The sequence below is a fragment of the Henckelia pumila genome, chromosome 2, assembly GCF_033568475.1.
Source record: "Henckelia pumila isolate YLH828 chromosome 2, ASM3356847v2, whole genome shotgun sequence".
Lineage (NCBI taxonomy): Eukaryota > Viridiplantae > Streptophyta > Magnoliopsida > Lamiales > Gesneriaceae > Henckelia > Henckelia pumila.
Window position 1 is genome coordinate 108,674,752 of NC_133121.1, and position 20,074 is coordinate 108,694,825.

Genomic DNA, 20,074 nt, shown 5'->3' on the forward strand with positions numbered 1-20,074 from the left:
TTCCTGCGAAGATTTTGGTGACTCTTTTAGCTTTAAGCTTGTAAAGGAAAGGTAAATTTTTCAAGTTCTTGGTTCCATGCTGCATGTATGGTTGGTTTTTTGTTGTTTTTTTTTTTTTTGTGTTTTTTTTTTATAACTTTTTTACAGTTTTGGGACTGTTGGAGTCCACGATTGGTAGGTGGTGAATATTTTATCTCAATTATATATTAGCCAGCATTGCATTTTCTGGTGGTTTCTTGTGGATTCTGTATTTCATTTGAATATAGAAAAACCTGATTAATAAGTTGTTTTTTTAAAAAATAAACTTACACGCTAATTAATTATACGGTGAGGAATTTTGATTATTTTGGTAATAAATTTGTACAGTTTCATGTGTTTCATGTATTTCATGTCAATTATTAGCTGTTTCTTAGGTAGCGATTAGACACGAAAACATTTCTCGCTTTTTCTTTCACAAAAGAACTCAGAAATGTTTTATCAAACGTTTCTTAGAAATTCTTTCAAATACTGTCTTAGTGACAAGAAATTAAAGAAGCAAAACTTTCAATTTTAACTTGCTTCCTACACATTTCCAATTATTCCATTTTCAAGAGTGGGAGTAAATAAGTTGCAATGAGGATTTTACGCCACAAATCGCGAATTTTTATTTACTTTGGGAGAAAATCCCGAGGGAAATGCCAATTTGGAATAATATTCTAAGTTTAGAGGTCCGTAGTCTAACACTCATGACCTCACCCACAGTGTGGACCAGTTTTGTCTCTTTATCGTTTGATCGGGTTTTATGTAATTATATGGCAACAAATTTTGTGATAGGTACTCAAACCAAAGGTGGTTAGTTCGTGTCCTATACATTTTATAATATAGTAGAGATAGTAAAGACGAGGGCGCGCAGTATTAATCTTCAATAGATAATAGTGTTGTTATGCCGAATTTATGGTTTTCCTCGTCATTTTTTTAAAATTTCTGTATATTTTTTTGTTTAAGCATATTAAATTCAGAATAAAAGATTTGTAGTAATTGTGGACCTGCAGGTAGTTTTACTGATCTGCGGTATTTTGTTGGTTGATAAACTTGTGTTGCGGAATCAGGGGAAGACTCAGACCACTGACCACATAGACCAAAATGGTTACTACCGATACCGAGACCAAATCCCCGGGAGAAGTCGAGTCCTCGTCGCAGTTCTCGAAGCAGCAACACTCTAAGAACCAGCCACCCCAATCATTAGGCAGACAAGCATCGGTATACTCGCTTACACTCGACGAGTTTCAGAACACTATGTGTGAGGGTGGAAAGAATTTTGGGTCTATGAACATGGACGAATTCCTCAACAGCATATGGACTGCTGAAGAGAATCAGGCTCAATCGCAAACTCAGATGACAATGAACGTGGCGGCTAATGCAGCGCAGTTTCCCCAATGCGAAACAAATTTGTCTGTGTATAAGGGAATGGCCAAGCAATCTAGCTTAGCAAGACAAGGCTCTCTCAATATACCGGAGCCTCTGAGTCGTAAAACGGTGGATGAAGTATGGTCCGAAATCCACGGAAGTCATGGAGATGATCAAGGCCACGCTCAGAATCCGAATCCTGCTCAAAGACAACATACCTTTGGGGAAATGACACTAGAAGATTTCTTGGTTCGGGCTGGCATTGTACAAGAACAAGATCACCACTCCGCACCATGTCAGCAGCCACCTTCGTATGGAATGTACCGAAACAGCAACCATCCAGAAATAGGCCCCAATTATGTTGCTAGGCCTGTTGTTGGAACTTATCAGCCCCTTCCTCAGGGTGGCGTCGGAGAGGTGTCTAGTTATCCTAGCGGGGCGAAAAGGAGCAGCAGCGGGTACACACAGCAGCCAAGTGCCGGTAGTTATGGAGGTAGAATAGGGAATGGCTGTGGAGTAGGATATGGGCAGGGGCAGGCAGGTATAGGGATTGGATCTCCAGTAAGTCCAGTGTCCTCGGATGGATTGTGCACGAATCAAGTTGATAGTACGGGTAATCAGTATGGAGTGGACGCGGTGAGGGGCGGACGAAAGAGGATCGTAGATGGGCCGGTGGAAAGGGTGGTGGAGAGGAGGCAACGAAGGATGATCAAAAACAGAGAATCGGCTGCCCGATCAAGAGCAAGAAAGCAGGTACTTGATCAATGGCTTGATGATTTCAGACATTAGATCGATATCCGATAATTCAAGCTTGATGTTTCCATCAAATTGGCAGGCTTATACAGTTGAACTTGAAGCTGAATTGAACCAGTTAAAAGAAGAGAACGAACTCTTGAAACAAGCTTTGGTAATTACTAGCTAGGAAAATTACTATATCCATCGACTTGTCATTCAAAAAAATTTGCTACTCATCAAAAGTTTTATTTCTTGATCCTTCTGCAGGCTGAGTTAGAGAGGAAAAGGAAACAGCAGGTAAATTTTTTTGTCTAGAATCCAATTTCTCTCATGTCAACCCACAACCATACGACAAAATGTCGAAATTTATGTTACTAAAATTTCGCAAGTGTGAGTTCAGAAGCCTGTTAAAACCACATGTATGTCTCCATCCACACGTCGTTCTTATGTTGCTAGGTATGATGGTATGTGTGTAATTTATGATACCGTATATTCGCTTGTCGTTTTATCGCGTGATCATTTTGATATGTGGTTGTGACAGTACTGTGAGGAAGCAAAGGTGAAGAAGGCACAGATGCAATCCAAGGCTCAAAAAGCCAAGGAGAAGTTGAGAACAATGAGGAGGAGTTCTAGTTGTCCATATTGATCAAACGAATGGCTGCTAGGCCAACCACAAATTAATTCCGGCAAAACGACGCTGCAGTCACGTTCATGTTGGTGGTATATGGACTTGGTATCTTGCCAAAAAGGAAGCAAGAACGGTGCACAGGGAGCTAGCTTCATCGATCCGATTAGTAGTTGAGAGTGGGCTAAATGGGGTCTGAAATTTATTGGAAACAGTATGTTTAGTCACATTTGTGGTAATTATGCACTTTACATGGTTGGCATGTATGTGCTTTTGTTTGCTCCTAAACATAGACTTATATATATAAGCAATGCCTTTGATATAAGGGCATGCAGTTTGTTGTATGATATTTGTGTGTAGTTGAAACTTGAAACTATAATATACGGATTACTATATGTTTAGATATATACTCTTGAAACTCTGTGTTCTTTTTCTCCTCGTTTACCTCTTGCATCTCTGGGGATACTCTCTTTCTAAAAGAAGGATTATGTATCCATTGCGGAACCATCCGAAAATATGCATGGTATAATTTTATTTATTTTTTTTTCTTTTTTGGAAGGCAAAAATACGCATATTAGAAATGGTTATAATTGGATCTAATTACATGTTTTTTCTTTAAACATAAACTATGTTTTTCTTTTAAGTTAATATAGCACTAGCTTTCGGTAGGACTTTAAGGGTAATCGTAACCCTGAACTTAAAAGGGTTGAACTTAAAAACTCAACTTTATCGTGGGATCTAGTATAATACATTATTTATACCTCAAAACAAAATTTTTATAATTTTTCTCCACAATCCTAAATCTAACGACTAACTTTTTTGAGGGTTCCACTAATCAATTCTATAAATATTAAATAATAATTATTATTACCTACATTTAAATTTAAATTTTATAATAAAATAGAATTAATTTTAATTAAATAATGCTAAATACGTAAAATAAATTAATAAACAATTTTCACCTTGAAAATCTAAATCAATTTTTTAAATATTTTATTTAATAAAATATATATAAACAATTGCATGGGGCCCATGTTCCCATTTTTTTTTTATTTTTAGAACCCAGCGTTGCAGGTAACCTAAGCGTGCATAATATATATGGTATTCCACGTAACTTTATAATATAGTATTTGTTATAAAATATTTAAATAATTTAATTAAATTTAACTTTTAAGTATGGAAACTAGCGTGTAGTTTCATGAAAATATAAAGGAGAATTTTTATATTACATTTTGTTGAGATGAATATTCAAATCGATTTTATTTATGCAAAAAATTATTTCTCTTGTAGATATGAACCGTCCATCTTATTTGTGAGATCGTGTATAAAAATTTTATTCATATTCGTATTCTGAAAAAGACTTCACCAAATATATATATATATATATATATATATATATATATATATATATATATATGTGTTATCATTGCATCGCATCTTTATCTTTTTCCCCTTCATCCGTCCGTATCAAGAACTAACGGAAAATCGAAAAACAACCAATCAACTTAAAACCCGGCCGATAAGGGTGTTTACATGACTAATATTTTAAGCCCAAATTTTAAGGCTAAAGGCCCACTAATTTAGGCCCACTTATTTTCATATTTTCGTTTTCAAGAAATAAATAATATAAAATAATTATAATCTAGTACAGGTGTGCAAACCAACAATTTTGTCGAAAAGATAGTTTGTTGAAAGGAGACTCGTGTGATTTGTGAACCCTGGAGATCTTCCGTGCTTCCTTTTTTTAATTAATCAATGCTCGGTTCACATCCGCCGCCGGAAATTTGACAGCTCCATTTGCTAGCGGAAATTCTCCATTTCCCAGAATGCAGCGAGTGTTTCGATTGAAGTCTTCTTTGTTGCTGTGACGCAGCACTTGGCTCAGGTGAGCACCTTCATTTTTTGGAGTTTACTTGGTTCTTCTTTCTGTGTTTGCTGTTTAATGCTATTTTTCGAAACAAAATTCAATTGTGTGTTTGAAAATTATTGATTAAGGATTAATACGAGCTTTTTTTCCTGTTAAACCCTTGCATTTGCAAGTGCGGAATGGGGTTTTCTCTCTGGGTTTTAGTCGCCGCTTTCTGTTTTGTTCTATCCTCGTTTCCTTTTACTTTACTTGGCCGTTTAGAATAGTGCGTGAATTAGTTCTATCTTATGCGGTTTGTTTTAAAAATATTCAGCTGCGACTGTAATGGGTTTCCTCTTTTGTACATTTGCGTTGCTTTAAATTGGCAGTCTCATTATTTGCAGATTTAATTAATGACAGGTTGGGTGTCAAAAAGTAGGCTAAACTTCGGCATTTAGTGGATTGTATCTGCACATTTTGGGCTGTAAACACGATTCTTGTAGGTGCATATTTTCTTTCCGGAATGGCTACGTGCACATCCCCTTATTTCACTCCTCCTAATACTCAAAGAACTGTAAGGTTGAGGAATTTTCCTGGACCAAGAGTTTCCCCCGTGAAAGTGTTCGAAAAAAAAGATTTATGTCCTAGCATTAATAAAAAAAGTGGTTTCAGTTTCCACCAGCTAAAATGCACAGCAAACTCTCATAGTGTCAATCAGTTTCAGAGCAAGGACTCGTTTCTGAGTCTACATCCGGAGATTCCGATGCTCAGGGGTGACGCAAACCCTACAATTTCAGACCTTAGGCAGGATAGTTTGAGTGGAAGTGTTTCCGAGAGCTTGAAAGATTCGTCAAGTTTGAACAGTTATAACGAGGCCAAGATAAAGGTTATCGGCGTTGGAGGTGGTGGCTCAAATGCTGTAAATCGAATGATAGAGAGCTCAATGAAAGGTGTTGAGTTCTGGATTGTTAACACTGATGTCCAAGCGATGAGGATGTCACCTGTCTTTCCAGAACATCGGTTGCAGATTGGTCAGGAGCTGACTAGAGGACTTGGGGCTGGTGGTAACCCTGATATTGGGATGAACGCTGCTACCGAAAGCAAAGAATCCATAGAGGATGCAGTGTATGGATCAGACATGGTCTTTGTTACAGTAAGTTTAGCTTGCCGTGTATGAATTTTTAGTACATCTTGTCTTTCATATTCATCACGTGTATAAACAACTATGGTTGAATGTATCATACTTGGAGTCCAGTTTTCATTTTTGGCAGTAATAATTGCAGTTCTAATAAGGCAGATCCTTATTCCAGACCACTCCTCATGCATATGATCTGTAAATGGAATGTTATCGAATGATTCGAAAGTGAAACTAAGGAATAGTCATTACAGTGGTTCATTTTCAACTATTGTAGTCTAAATTCTACATCTACATTTATTAAAGAAATGATGAGGTTTTTGACTGGGTCGGCATTTAACTGGCGGGAAACTTTGCTGACGTGAATTATTTCTTCTGTTTTCTTTATTCTCTCATCTTGGATTATGCGCAGGCTGGAATGGGTGGAGGGACAGGCACTGGAGGAGCTCCTGTGATTGCTGGAATCGCAAAATCAATGGGTATTTTGACTGTTGGTATTGTTACGACTCCATTTGCTTTTGAGGGACGAAGAAGAGCTGTCCAAGCCCAAGAAGGAATTGCGGCTTTGAGAGAAAATGTTGACACGTTAATAGTGATTCCAAATGATAAATTGCTGACTGCTGTTTCTGCGTCTACCCCAGTAACAGAAGCATTTAATCTTGCTGATGATATTCTTCGGCAAGGAGTTCGTGGTATCTCTGATATAATCACGGTATGGATGTGTATAACAAATGCCATTGTTCTACTAATTGTGGTTGCGTATATTTTTAATGTCTTGATTAATCTATGCTGTTATTCATCATTTTTTACCCCCGGTTATCAGCAACTATATTTCCACGGAAAGCTTTTAATGTTGTTTGTAAATATATATGTTTTGAAATTACCCACGTTTTTGTTAATATTTACCTTCGAGTGTCTCAGGAAATCTGGCTATTAGCTAGGTTAACACTGTTTATAATTCAATTGTTTTGTGTGTATCTGAATGTTTTAGGCTAAGGACCCTCAAATTTGATGGCGATTTACCATGACAAAATTGAGGATGAGATTGGATTGACTTTACGAAGTTGTAATTTTTTTTCTCTGTTTTTTAGAGTCAATCTTAATAAGTACAGGGATTGATGTTTGAATCATGCACACAATCTTCTTAAGTACCAGCCATATCTGAAGTTCTTTATGGGGTTGTGTTCTCCTGTGTGTGCATCAGTGCATGCTATAAATATGCTTGTTTTTTTTTCTATATTTATCTGGGGAGAAACAGTTGCTTACCACTCCAGTTCAAAGGAAATTAATTACCGGTGTTATTATTTGCAGATACCTGGGCTAGTGAATGTAGATTTTGCTGATGTGCGAGCTATTATGGCTAATGCAGGCTCTTCATTAATGGGAATAGGAACTGCAACAGGTATTGCAATAAGACATTTAGTTCATATTAGTCGCATTGCTTGCTGGATGAGAATTCCATTTTCCCTACTTTTTTCGTCATTTGTTGACCATTCTCTCGTGTTTACACTTCACAATAAGCTTTTGGCCCCATTTTTTAAGCATTTCAAGCATGGAGATACTTGTTGCTTCTGACTCTACACATGTATTTTCTTTAATATAGTAGTTTCAACACTTTGAAATATTTTGGGTGAATAAAATTAAAATGAGCAATCACTATGGATATATTATGATGGAATTATACTGTCTTTTGGGGGTGGGGGGGGGGGGGGGTAGATATGTATGCAGTATCCCATCAAGGGAGGCATGCCTTCGGGATTGCTTGCAATTCATCCTGGGCCAGTACTTGTACTATTATCTCGCTATCTACTCATTGGGACTTTTTTCCACGGTAGTGAGCGAATATTTTCTGTGTTCCTCGTTTTTTGGTCCAAACATGAGAGCCGACATGAAAAATCAGAGATCTTATGGAAAATATTTTGTGAGCAAAGAGAAAAAGAAGCCAACAAATTGCTTACAAAGTTACAATCAGTTTCGGAATGCTTCTAAAATATCTTAGTTCTCGCTATAACGGATATGGATGAAAATACAAAATACACGGTTCTGCTCAAAACACAAAAGTAATCATTTACGAAAATGGCTCACCATATAGTTTGGGCTAAATATTGCCATGTGCAGGGAAGACCAGGGCCAGAGATGCTGCATTGAATGCGATTCAATCGCCTTTGCTGGATATCGGGATAGAGAGAGCCACCGGAATTGTGTGGAATATAACTGGCGGCAGTGATCTGACATTGTTTGAGGTAAACCAGGGGCTATTCCCCTCTTATTTTGGCTTAAACCTGTGTTTTTATATTAGTACGTTTTTAGCATGTCTATTTGGCCCATCCCTTTGTGGAGATTGTGATGTCGATTGTGAATTGTGATCCCTCGGCTTTAATCTACTCTTCTTGTTCTTCCGTAATTTATTTTTCAACTTAGATGTAGATTTGAACCATTTCTTCCATTCAGCTCCCAGCTCCAGGGTTTAGTGAATTTTAAGGAAGCCTCTTGTGATGATTTTTTGCATTGTTCAAATGGACTTTAGCCTGGTCAATAAAACATAAGCATATTGTTAGTGAGAGAGAGGAAGGGGGAGAGTTTTCTTTTGCAATAATTCCCTGCTACAGCAGCACAGCCTACATGTGATATTTATCGGTGGTATCGTTAATCTTGTATCTATCTACTGTATACTTCGTTCTTCATGATTTCTCTCTCATTCGTATTATTCAGAAACTTAGGTTTTTCAATTTATGATCATAGGTAAACGCTGCAGCAGAGGTCATATATGATCTTGTTGATCCAAGCGCCAACCTGATATTTGGTGCTGTGATAGACCCGTCATTAAGTGGTCAAGTAAGTTCATCTTTTCAGGACTGCTTTTATTGACAAAACTGACCGACAATTGGTACCCCCATTTTTAGCATACATCCTTAAACTTCACAACAATGCTGCTCATTGAACCCGACGTTATAAATTCCTGAAACCCAAGTGTTTATATAGGGAAAGAAACTGAGCTGCTTAACAAAATTTGGGACCCGTGAACCGTGAAAGTGATCACTGATCATATCGTAATGTTACAGAAACTATGAACTTCTCTCTTCTCTATATTAATTCCACTTCTGTTTCCTGCGGGCACTTTTCTTTTGTGTGGAGTTATCTGTTCCCCCCCTTAACAACTTAAGCTTTAGCCTTTTTGTTCGACATTTTGAAGCTCAAGATACTATGAAACATTGATCTATACATATGCTACTGAATCCAGGTCAGTATAACATTGATCGCCACTGGTTTTAAACGGCAAGAGGAAAGCGATGGGAGAAACCTACAGGTATCTCATCCATACTTCTAATGATGCTTCGCCTGCTCGACTTTTCACTTGATCCTGACAACTTGTTTGGCCCCTATTGTAAATACAGGCAAATCAGCTGGCCCAGGCCGAGACAAACCTCGGTTTCAACAGGCAGCCATCATCGTTTTTAGAAGGCAGAGTGGAGATTCCCGAGTTCTTGAGGAAGAAAGGACGTTCCCGCTATCCCCGAGCATGAAACACTCTCGATCTATTCCACTGTTACATATTTCTTGATCTTAAAGTAAGTCTTTGAGTTGATTGTCATCTGTACAGGTTTTTGGCTTTCATACAAAATATGAATATTAAGTTTTACAAATGGAGGCGTAGGTTTTTCCCTTTACTAAACTTCATAAATCTATGTATTTGAGTCGGTGCACCTAAAAACTATTCGTAAGCATAGTAGTTTACCCTATCAGAGCTCCACACCAAATATTGTGTTACACATAATACTCGCATTCTCCTAAACTCGCGGAAGAAAAATGCACCAGTGTCATTGAACACACTGGGGTGGTCCGATGCAACCCATGGAGTCGTGCTAAGCTCGGGGTTACATGTGTTTTTTCGCGTAGACCCGCATGTATTATATGAAAAATCATATTTGGCAGTTGGCACCTTGTAAACCTTGGTTTGATACACTATCCATATGATAGTGTGAACAAATCCGAATACACTGTATCGAGTGCAGTAAACAAAACCTAGACTTCATGGCAAGTTTATTTGTATGTCTACTTGTTTTTTTAATCCATGTAAATTTAATTTACGGGGGTTTTATTAGAACAAAAATCTGAACTTCAGAAATCAGAAGGGTAGATTGGGGAAACACATGAGATTCAGGAGTGGAAGACAAAACCAAAATTAAAAAAAAAAGAACAAAAAAGAGAGATGTCGAGGACCCTTCAATCAATGAGTGGCCCTTTTAGCAGTGCGAGAGTGGACTATTCAAAACTCTGAAGAAAAATATTAATCACACTAAAGTCCAATTAGTTAATTGGGTGAGCTTTTTTTTAATAATAATATTAATAATATTGTCGGGCAAGTTTTCCTTTCCAGGTTTACCAGACATAGAATTGATTTAAAACGATTTTTCTCTACATATTTTGAAACTTTATGCTTTTTCTTTTTTAATAGTACTTATTTGACTAGTCAAATGAAGTTAAAATGCATCATATTTGTGTAACAGCTTTTGTAACCACTTGCTACAGATGTCAAAAAAACCACTTACTACAAAAATTTCGAGTATTTTTCCATATAGGTACACCAGGATTATACGTTATATTAGTGCATCGAGTACATGCGGTGCATCCATAGGTATATATTATTTGGAATTAAAAAAGTATTTCATGAATTTGAATTCAGTTATAAATTTTGATTTAATATTATGGCAATGTGAGAATGATTAGAATAATAATGGGATAATAATCTAGTGAGACATAAAAGCCCTTGTTTTTAAAAATTCGAAATTACATGACCCACTAGTATTTATATTTTAAAATATAAAACTAAAAATAAAATTTCTGAAATAGCGACAATTCTAGAAAAAAGAAGTAGAAGTGATTAGAAATGAGATATTTCGTGGAACTTATTCCAGACAAATCACATCATCAATCAAACGATTCGATGAATCACCCATGCAAATTGCATACAACAAAATCAAATTCTCCATCGTGAATGGCTCAAAATTTTTGAAATAATCAAATCAACATCAGCCTCACACAAAAAAAAAAAAAAAAAAAAAAAAAATCCCTTGCATTGAAAGAACATGCCATTCTCTCCACTACTCGAACCTTAAAATATCCCCCAATGGCCAATGCTGTGAACTGTGAAGGCCCTTCTCCCTTTCTTTGCTCCTTTCCATACATTTAATATTTTTTTTACATCAAAATTTATATATATATAAATTCACTTGATAGAATGTGATCATATCCTTTGTCTTTACATGCCAGTGGATTCTATTATATAAATAACAAATCATAAAGTAAATGGGCATCTACAAAAAATAATTATATATAACAAAATTTAATAAATAGATATGATTATCATTGAGTAAATGAGCACCTACAAAAGAATTATATTTTTTTTAAAAATAATAATAAATAGATATGATTTTCAACTTTGGTCTTTTCATTTGGTAGGTGGTGAGATGGTATCCTCATGATATTGCTCTAAAATACATTTAAAGATGTGTATACTTATCAAAATTTATGAGTTCATATTTTTTTAATAAATCTCATATACAAAGAAAAATGCACAACACAACATTAAGATAATATTTTAAAGATGGGATGAAATTTCTCTTATTGACAGACTCTCACATGCATCAAGTTACTATAACCGCGAGCAGCTCCGTTGAAAAAAAAAATCTCAAAATCTCATCTTTAAATCAACATACACTTGTTTTTACAATGGATATCAGGATCGAATCCCATTGACGTGATGCTTATACTACATACATTGGAATTAAACCATTCTCACATCACCAATATTGATTTTTTTTTTTTTTTTAATTTTTATCAATAGTGTAACTTCAATGTAAAAAGATAGGATATGATTGGCTACAATGATTTACCCAAAAGGCTGCAGAAAATGAAACCACACGAAATGGAATCCAAGAATCATTAAAAAAAAAAGGAAAAAAAAGAAAGAAAGACAACACAAAACTCTTGTCTCCCTCCAACTTCCACCATACGTGTATCCACACAGCCCCCATTCAAACCCAATCATAAGCCATTCTCCTAAATTAATTCATTTCACCAAAGCAACTAACTAACTAACGGTCTCAATGAAAGCCATGCGCCTCAAGACTCCCAAAACCTCTTCCCTTACCTCTAAATCCAAGAACAACAACAACAAATCAGATCAGCAAAACCCAACAGAATCCCGCCAACCACCACCAGTAGCACCACCGCGAGCAGCGGCGGAGGAGGGTGGTTGCTGCGGGAGAGAGAGGCTGAAGAGGCATTGGGTGGAGGTGGCGGGTCGGGTCTGGATCCCGGATATCTGGGGGCAGGAGGATTTGCTAAAGGATTGGATTGATTGCTCGGCTTTCGATTCCAGCTTGGTGGGAATTAGCAGCATCATGTCGGCGCGAGAATCCATGGTGGAACAAGCCACAAGAAGATCACCTACTTCCACCTGCAGATTCCGTATACACAACACCTGCTGATCGATGGATCATTCTGTAAAATCCAAATTTATTCTAATTAATGTCATTTTTATTTTTTATTTTATAAAATCATAGAACGGTAATTATTGTTTTCTGTCTGATTTCTCTTTATAAACATGCACCAGACCCAGAATAAATACTTCAGCTTCATTTCGATACTTGGAATTCATTCACGGTCGTAATAGTTCAGGCAAAAACTGTCGTTATTTAGTTTATTAATGAAAAACTTCAATAAGAATATAAACAATAATATATATATATATATTAAAACCGAAATGAATTTTGTCGATACTTGGAGGCATGCTATTTACCGTTTAGACAAAAACTTTTTAAGCGTCATTTTCTTTTGACGGATCTTTTATATGAGTTATTTATTAAAGAGTATTATATTTTATATCAAAAATATTACTTATTATTATAAATATGAGTAAGGTTAAGACCCTTATGCTTATTGTTTTTACTTGTTTTAATCTATTTTATTTATTTCACATGTTTCTATTGCTATATTTATATTATTTTGGTAAAGTAACTGTCTAAATGTTTTTTTTTATTCCCTACATTCCTGTAATTTATAATTTCATTCATTTTATTAACTCTTTTTAACTTAATTGAGGTCGCTATATTTTTTCAATTACATGTTTACAAACTTCTTATTAAAATATTTTTAATAAGTATTATTCTTAACTAAGTAAAATGCATTATGTATTTTTCGATAAGATATATATATATACCTCTCTTCCAAACTAATCCAACAATCAACATTTATTTTTTTTCCTAATCCTTTCAAACATACATATTTATTTATTTTTCTAAGCAGATATACATTTATTACACAGTCAAAGTTTTTTTTTTTTTTTTTTTAAAAAAATGTGAAGCACCGGAACATTAAAAAAAGCTCAATGCAAACTGAAATTAATACTTCGAATAAGGTACATATTTTACTTGACATCTTAATTTAAGAATAAGAATGAGGGTTAACCATTGCTAATACTAAACAATGTTCAAATCAAATATGTCTCCTCCTCACAAGAAGCACTATTTTGAAACGTTACTAAACCCCAACATCTTTATTTATTACTTGATAACTTCAGAAATGTTATCGGACCAAGTCCTGACCACACGAGTAAAACTATAACCACTTCCGTCATTAGCATAAACCCAACGATGCAACTTTGGGGGCAACAATCTCGAGAAGCCCCTTGGCGTTATCAACATGAACCCAATGGCCGGAATTAGGAAGAACATGAACCGAGAATTTCCCTTCTGTTTCGTCGGACCTTTTAGAAGAAAGGTTATTTAGCTGCTTTATAACGTCTGCGTCCCATCTGTCGCTCTTCTCTGCACGCACAATGGCTATCTCCATGCCTTTGGGTGTGTTTTCCAACAGGGGCCAGTAATCCATTTCTCTAACATTATACATGGAAATTGCACGTTTAATGTTAACACTAAACCGGTAAATGTTATTCACCAAGAGTCGATTTTGATTCTTTACCCGAGAGAATGAAACATCTGGACAGCTCCCTCGATATTAAAAGCCCAAGTAACTTCTTTTCCTGATGTTTTAAGGTTGCTTCCAATCCATTGCGATAATGAATTTGAAAACCCAAGCTGGAGCATGTGATCTACCAGCCACCTTAAACCAGAAACACGACCAATTTCATGACAAATAACACATGGAGGAATATATATAGATTATTAAAAAAATATTCAAGAAATTATTTGACAGAAGTGAGACTTGATGTTAGTAACGCCAACTCAACCCACCTTCCTCACCACAAACAAGAAAATGCTTCTGGAAAGAAAATAATGAAAGGAAAAAGACATTACTTCCTAGAGGGCACAGTTGAAGGTAGACTCTGCAAAGTTCGCAATACTTTCTCCACCTCCCCATCACTGTTCTCTCGGCTTCCTTGACCAGGGACAGTGTCTAATACCCACAGCTGTTCTGCAACAGTTTCACACATCAGTTAGCCAACAAAAAATCCAAAGCCCTCCAGAAAATCAAGATTTCAAAATATACAAATCATTAGCTGAAAAAAGGTGTTGCTTCTTTTATTTGGCAAGACATTTCACAATGCAAAACTTACAGCGTCCATAGAAGGTATTACCTGTTTGGGCAAGCCATCGATGTCCCCGTAATCCCCATTTGCACAACTTTGAGCAAACTGCAACGCAACCTTTCCACCCATTGAATGACCCACAACAATATCCGGCCAATCCCAGCCCTGAGATCTCACCAAATTGGCCAGATCTTTCGCCGCATTTTCCAAATTGTGTGGGGGCAAAAATCCATCTAGTTCAGCTGACTTCCCATGGTTCCTCAAATCAACAAGCACCATTCTCCATTCTGTTCATACCACCGGCTACTAAATCATAAATTCAGAAACCAAATGAACAATCACTTCTGAGAATGTGGACTGATTCCCTTGTTCTTGCCTTCTTGGATTATCCACAAACTCCAAAACTTACATTACAGTCAAGTAATGCATAAAACTTTGACAAGTATAAACACAACCAATGCATTCAGAAGTGAGAACTTCATCAATTCACGATACAATTACATGGTTGAGATCTGTTTTGAATGCAAAATGTAGTCAGAGTGAAGACATGCCAAAAACCCCCGATCATCTTTCAAGTGCATTTATTAGCACAAATTAAGTATTCAATCGACCCTGCTAACAACACGTCAAAACTCATTGATTAATTGTTTCCTCCTAATCCTATTTTCTTCGGGGATCAGAAAGACCTAAGAAACCACTCAGTGGTGTGTATTCAATCGTGCGAATTTGTAGTCATACAGTATATTGTCACAATACCATAAGTGCATTTATGATTCTGGTACTAAGCTACTCTAAAATTTAAATCGCAATAACAAATGCTTGAGCATCATTGTAAAGTATCATAGCCCCAACCTTTGGCTATAAAATTCGAACATTACATATTTGTGCAGGAAGTAATTTAGTTCTTAGAATAACATTTAAGAAACCTTCTATTTCAAGTAACTGATGTGAACATTTAAGAAACCTTCTATTTCAAGTAATTGATGTGCGTTTCTATGTTCGAGGTAACAAAAAGGAGTCCAAAAAAATTCTAAAATTACACGATGCTTCGGCCAGAATAGTTAATAGTATGCAAAAGACAAGGATCGAAGATAAAACATGGACATACGGGCGGGGGCTAAGGATGCAGCAAGGGAGCGTGAGAAAGAACGCCAGTTTCGACCGGATCCGAGGAGGCCGTGAAGTATCAACGCCGTGTATCTGTGTGGTTTCTCCGGCGAGACCTTGATCTCTTCAAAGGCTAGGGTTTGCATTCTTCGAGTACAATGGTCGAGGACCAGTGCCGGCGCGGCGATCGTCCGGTGGGCTAGCCGAGTGAAAACGGTTCTTCTCACGGTTGTCGACATTTTCCACTCACTAATTTCGCTGGATTTTGGAATTAAATGGTGATTGGATTTGGTTTGGAAGGGTTGAGTAAATGCTAACCGCGCATACGTTTTATGATCAGTTAAAATCAGTGAACCCACGTGTGGATCCATTAATTTTGACCAATGGTTATGTGATTGGATTTGGTTTGGAAGATAGAACATACAAAGGGTAAACAAATCAATGAATTGATAATATGGCCTAATGCTACACAAAGGCCCATAATTCAAAGCTCAACGAGCCCATAATCGAGGTAGATTTGGCCCACATAAAAGACCAAGCCCACGATACCTTCACCACTTCAAAGTTAATGAGATCACACCATATGATTAATACTCAAATCATTCATCCAAAGTCCACATTTCAACACATATGCATAATTAATATTATAGGGTTGACATGACAAATCATGGATGTTAGACCCTATTAAAAAAATAAGCTTAAGGTAAGTTGAACTAAACCCTTCGACATCTTTTGACATTATCATGTGCACTTGTCAATATTTGGTTTGATGTAATTGTATATAAATAGGATGCACTATATACAAGAATATCACTATATCAGTGAATAAAATATAAGCATCAAGTCCTTACATTATCAAGTTTTAAAAAACATAATATATGGTTTCATCAGGAAAAAAGATATATATAATAATGTAAAAAGGAATAATTAACAAAAAAAATTGATATCGAACCATATATGACAATTCGTTTGATTTTAGTAAAATAAAATAAAATAAAATCATCCAAACTAAGCCGAAATTACTTCTACGCAGAAGAGGTTGCTCAAGGATTGGATTGGTTGATCGGCTCTAGTTTCAAGTTTAAAAACACTATCAGATACAAATTAAGTTTATTTGAAAATAATTAAATGTTTTTTTTTGTTTTATTTTTTTATAATGTGAGAATCCCAAAAATTATTTTTCAATATGAACTGGATAAATAATAGATCAACATAATAACTTGCAAATCACAAAATACATAAAAAAAAAATGTATATTATACATGATTTTGAACGTCTTATATAGCATATTAATCAATCTATACATATATTCTCGTTTGATATGACCAAAGGAGATTGCTGATATCTCAAGAATGGAATTCATATTCCACAATATGCGGGCGAGGCGATGCTTCTAAATAATATTTATTCCTATCCCTACAACTAAAAAAATAGAGTCAAACATGGAGGCTCCCTATTTCACTGTTCTGCGCATTTTATTAATTTAAATTAAATTAAAAAAATCATCTATTATATACACACGTGTATATGCATAGACATACACACATGCACTTACATTTTCAACACTCATCATTGATTACCTTCCGTTAAGACAAATACAAATCCATGAAATTAAGGCTAAAAATAACTCTCAAGTCAACAAAATTCTCCTACTTCCATTAAATTATAATTAAAACAATAAATAAAAAGTTATTGTATGATTGAATTTGAGCATACGAAAGTCAAAACGTCTCAAAACAATATATATTAATATATGGTCATTAAAAAAACGTAAATTATAATATTAAATTTCTTCAATTCGAAGCGATAAAACATATAATTATTTAAATTTATTCTATAAAAATCGTACATATTTTCCGAATCCGACGAACGTGAAAGCAACGCATGCATTCCTCCTGCATAAGTTCGTTCTTATTTGACGGCACAAACCTAAAATTGAAGGTTGAAGTCTATCTCCTTATAACATCCCCATCCAATAAATATATATATATTAGCGATCAAAGCACATAAATGGTGTACAATAATATACATGAATACTAATTATAGTAAGCGTAAAATAAGCTTGTTGAGAACCAAAATGTTCTAAAATACATAAACGTTGATAACATAAAATTCTATAGAAAATTGACATAAGTAAATTGAAATTACAAAAAAAAAACAAAAAAAGAAATCTAAAATAAACACAATTCATTTTTCATAAAGAATCATAATTCCCAAAAATAAATGCAACACCACCAACTGCAATCGAGGAAAAATCAAAGCATAGAATTCACCGGAAACACATCCGAGCTAAAAGATGTAAATGAATATTCTAGAATCAATGTTATAATTCTTTGTAAACTTTGATCATAAAAAGGGGAATTTCTATGCTTCTCGTGGGGTTGCTACCCTAAGAACAAATCAACGGTGATGATTCATCTGCAGATCAAATCATGGCCATTGATTTGAGCCCCACTAAGAATTTTCCCATAAAAAGAAGAATCCGGAAGAATCTCAAAACTTTTATTACTAAAATACAATTGCACACGTGGAATTATGTAGCAATACACCGTATACACACAAACACTGGTGGGCCCCAATCTAATACATTTCAGAGTAAAAAAAATTAAAGTAAACAGTAATTAAAATGTTTACAGCTCCCGTATCTATCTATTTACAGCCACAACTCGAAGCAATTCTTTCCACGTCATCGGAGTGAATCACTGATGTCCACGCGCTCAGCTTCTGCCCATTCCACACGCGCGCCGGTCCAACTCCGAAACCAGCTGGTTGAAATCCTCGGCGGCCCAAGACCCGGATCGCCGCCCCGAAGCGAACCGAGTCATCCCTCCCAAACTCGGCGGCTCGCTCGCAGCCTTCAGACTCAGGCTCCTCCACTGAGCTTCGACCGCCTCCGGTTTTTCCTCCACAATCTTCCGGCTACCCGACTGGTCTGGAATCTTAGCAGCCTTCTTGGACCGGAAAACGCTCATCAACTTGGAATAAAACCCCCCTTTCTTATTCTTCTTCGTCTTTTTTTTCTCGCCGCCGGTTTTCGGTTTCTCCACCGGCTTCTCACGGCTGGTTTTCGATTTCTCCGGCGGCTTCGACGAGCTCGACCTCCGTCGGCCGCGCTTCGATCGGACTCTTCCGATACAAGAAACCTTCGGGGACCCAGGCTCGATTATGGCGACGGTCGATTTTCCCGCCGACGTGGAGCGCTTGGGGAACAGCCTCACGTTCGCCGATCTACAGGTCCTTCTGCTTGAATCCACGAAGGTGTTCTTCTGCGTCTTCGGAAGTCCGATAATGGAAGCCTTGGATTTCAAGGTGAAGGAAAATCTCTGAGAACTGTGGTTAGAATTAGGATTCAAACTCGCAGAGTTGGCGTTGCCTTTGGTGGAATCTCTTCTCTCGAGAAAGGCGTTGCGATCGAACCAATCGTACTCTGCGTCCTTGGACAGCCAGAAAGACTCCGGCGGGAAATCGGTGTCTTCTTCGTCGGGAATGAATTCGTTTTCCGGCGAATCATCGTCCGCCAGAGTTTCGCAGACGACTTTCCGGTCATTTCCTCCACCGGCGCAGGCGCCGACAAGATCGACTTGAGGCATACGAGATGATAATCTCTGTTAGGCAAACGTGTTTTTGGTATAATACGTTGAAGGTGGGAGTGGAAGAAAGAAAATATAAAGGGAACTTTTGAGTCCACAGCAACAAGATTTTTTTTAAAAAAAAAAAATTTAAAATAATTGCTTCTCATTTCTTTTTATAAAAAATTACTAATATAATAGAATAATAATAATATTATTATTTATAGTGGTTGATTTTGTCTCGAGTTTCAACTTCCAACCTCTTGACTGCTGATTTCATTATTGATTTATTTGCATCAAACATCGCCGGTGAAATATTGAAAATGTACACTTCTCCCTGTAAAATTTTAATAGACATCTTAAACCTTAAAATTATAAAAAAATTAACACACTTGCCCCATCAAATGAGTGATTGTTGCGCACGCGCCCCTCATGCGACTGGACAAATATTTTGATATTTTTTTTTGCACCAAATACCATGTGAAATATTAAAAATGCATTTTTGACCCATGTGAAAATAATTTTTAAATCTATTCAACCCATAATACACAATTTTTAATAAAATCCAATTATAAATATTTAGCAAACATTTTTTGTTTTATTAATTTTTATTTTTTTTTTATTTTTTTTATTTTTTCTATATAAAAAAAAAAAGATTATCCATCGTACGAGATTTCGACCAATGGTCATTATAGTGGTTCTTTCTGCTCCAAGACTATTCAACAAGAAGGGGCAGTAAGAGACCAGTCTTGACTCTTTAGTCTCTGTCCCGTTGTAAGGAATCCCTCCAATCTCGCTCGGTTCGGAGGGCGGAACCCTCATTTCGGTTTTATCGCCCCTGCTCATATAATAGGTTCTAGAGACAGAGATTCTGTGACTTGCCTACCCGAGGTCCCCCGCTTTTTTTTCGGTAGACGAGCCAACGCTCTAGTAACCCTTCTGGAGCTCTTCGACGTATTATCATTAATTAATTATTTTCTAAAAAATATTATTACTTTATTATGTTATCATTATTTTATTAAACTCACTTCGTATTTTCAACTTTTCCATTAAAAATGCATTCATAAACAAGTATTTAAATAATTTCAAGTATCAACATATTGAACTAAACCGATGAGTT

General features: G+C 36.2%; 3 protein-coding genes across 3 annotated transcripts; 1 reads left to right on the forward strand and 2 right to left on the reverse strand.

Moving 5' to 3' along the window:
* The first annotated feature begins 1,122 nt into the window (after nucleotides 1-1,122).
* On the forward strand, nucleotides 1,123-9,467 carry LOC140878124 (cell division protein FtsZ homolog 2-2, chloroplastic-like). The gene is made up of 13 exons (XM_073281736.1): nucleotides 1,123-2,139; nucleotides 2,222-2,293; nucleotides 2,389-2,418; nucleotides 2,663-2,756; nucleotides 3,391-3,451; nucleotides 3,959-3,982; nucleotides 5,115-5,745; nucleotides 6,140-6,439; nucleotides 7,039-7,129; nucleotides 7,846-7,970; nucleotides 8,470-8,562; nucleotides 8,969-9,034; nucleotides 9,123-9,467. The coding sequence occupies exons 1-13, from the start codon at nucleotides 1,123-1,125 to the stop codon at nucleotides 9,249-9,251; spliced, it is 2,733 nt and encodes a 910-aa protein (XP_073137837.1). The 3' UTR covers nucleotides 9,252-9,467.
* Nucleotides 9,468-13,109: 3,642 nt separating this feature from the next.
* Nucleotides 13,110-15,709, reverse strand: LOC140883747 (uncharacterized). Its single transcript, XM_073290333.1, has 5 exons — nucleotides 15,387-15,709; nucleotides 14,327-14,565; nucleotides 14,046-14,158; nucleotides 13,711-13,851; nucleotides 13,110-13,624 (listed from the first exon to the last, which is right to left on the reverse strand). Exons 1-5 carry the CDS (start codon nucleotides 15,622-15,624, stop codon nucleotides 13,366-13,368), a joined length of 990 nt encoding a protein of 329 aa, XP_073146434.1. The 5' UTR covers nucleotides 15,625-15,709; the 3' UTR covers nucleotides 13,110-13,365.
* A 2,164-nt stretch (nucleotides 15,710-17,873) lies between these two features.
* Nucleotides 17,874-19,047, reverse strand: LOC140883884 (uncharacterized). Its single transcript, XM_073290499.1, has one exon. The coding sequence runs from the start codon at nucleotides 18,973-18,975 to the stop codon at nucleotides 18,103-18,105; it is 873 nt and encodes a 290-aa protein (XP_073146600.1). The 5' UTR covers nucleotides 18,976-19,047; the 3' UTR covers nucleotides 17,874-18,102.
* Between the last annotated feature and the right edge of the window lie 1,027 nt (nucleotides 19,048-20,074).

Bases quoted from the DNA above. Each gene is read 5' to 3' on its own strand.
- LOC140883747 (XM_073290333.1), bottom strand. From the start codon at position 15,624: ATGTCGACAACCGTGAGAAGAACCGTTTTCACTCGGCTAGCCCACCGG. The intron at 14,566-15,386 runs GTATGTCCATGT...TGGTATGAACAG, and splicing joins TGCATCCTTAGCCCCCGCCC to AATGGAGAATGGTGCTTGTT. The intron at 14,159-14,326 runs GTAATACCTTCT...GTTGCAGAACAG, and splicing joins TCGATGGCTTGCCCAAACAG to CTGTGGGTATTAGACACTGT.
- LOC140883884 (XM_073290499.1), bottom strand. From the start codon at position 18,975: ATGCCTCAAGTCGATCTTGTCGGCGCCTGCGCCGGTGGAGGAAATGAC.
- LOC140878124 (XM_073281736.1), top strand. From the start codon at position 1,123: ATGGTTACTACCGATACCGAGACCAAATCCCCGGGAGAAGTCGAGTCC. The intron at 2,140-2,221 runs GTACTTGATCAA...TCAAATTGGCAG, and splicing joins GATCAAGAGCAAGAAAGCAG to GCTTATACAGTTGAACTTGA. The intron at 2,294-2,388 runs GTAATTACTAGC...ATCCTTCTGCAG, and splicing joins AACTCTTGAAACAAGCTTTG to GCTGAGTTAGAGAGGAAAAG.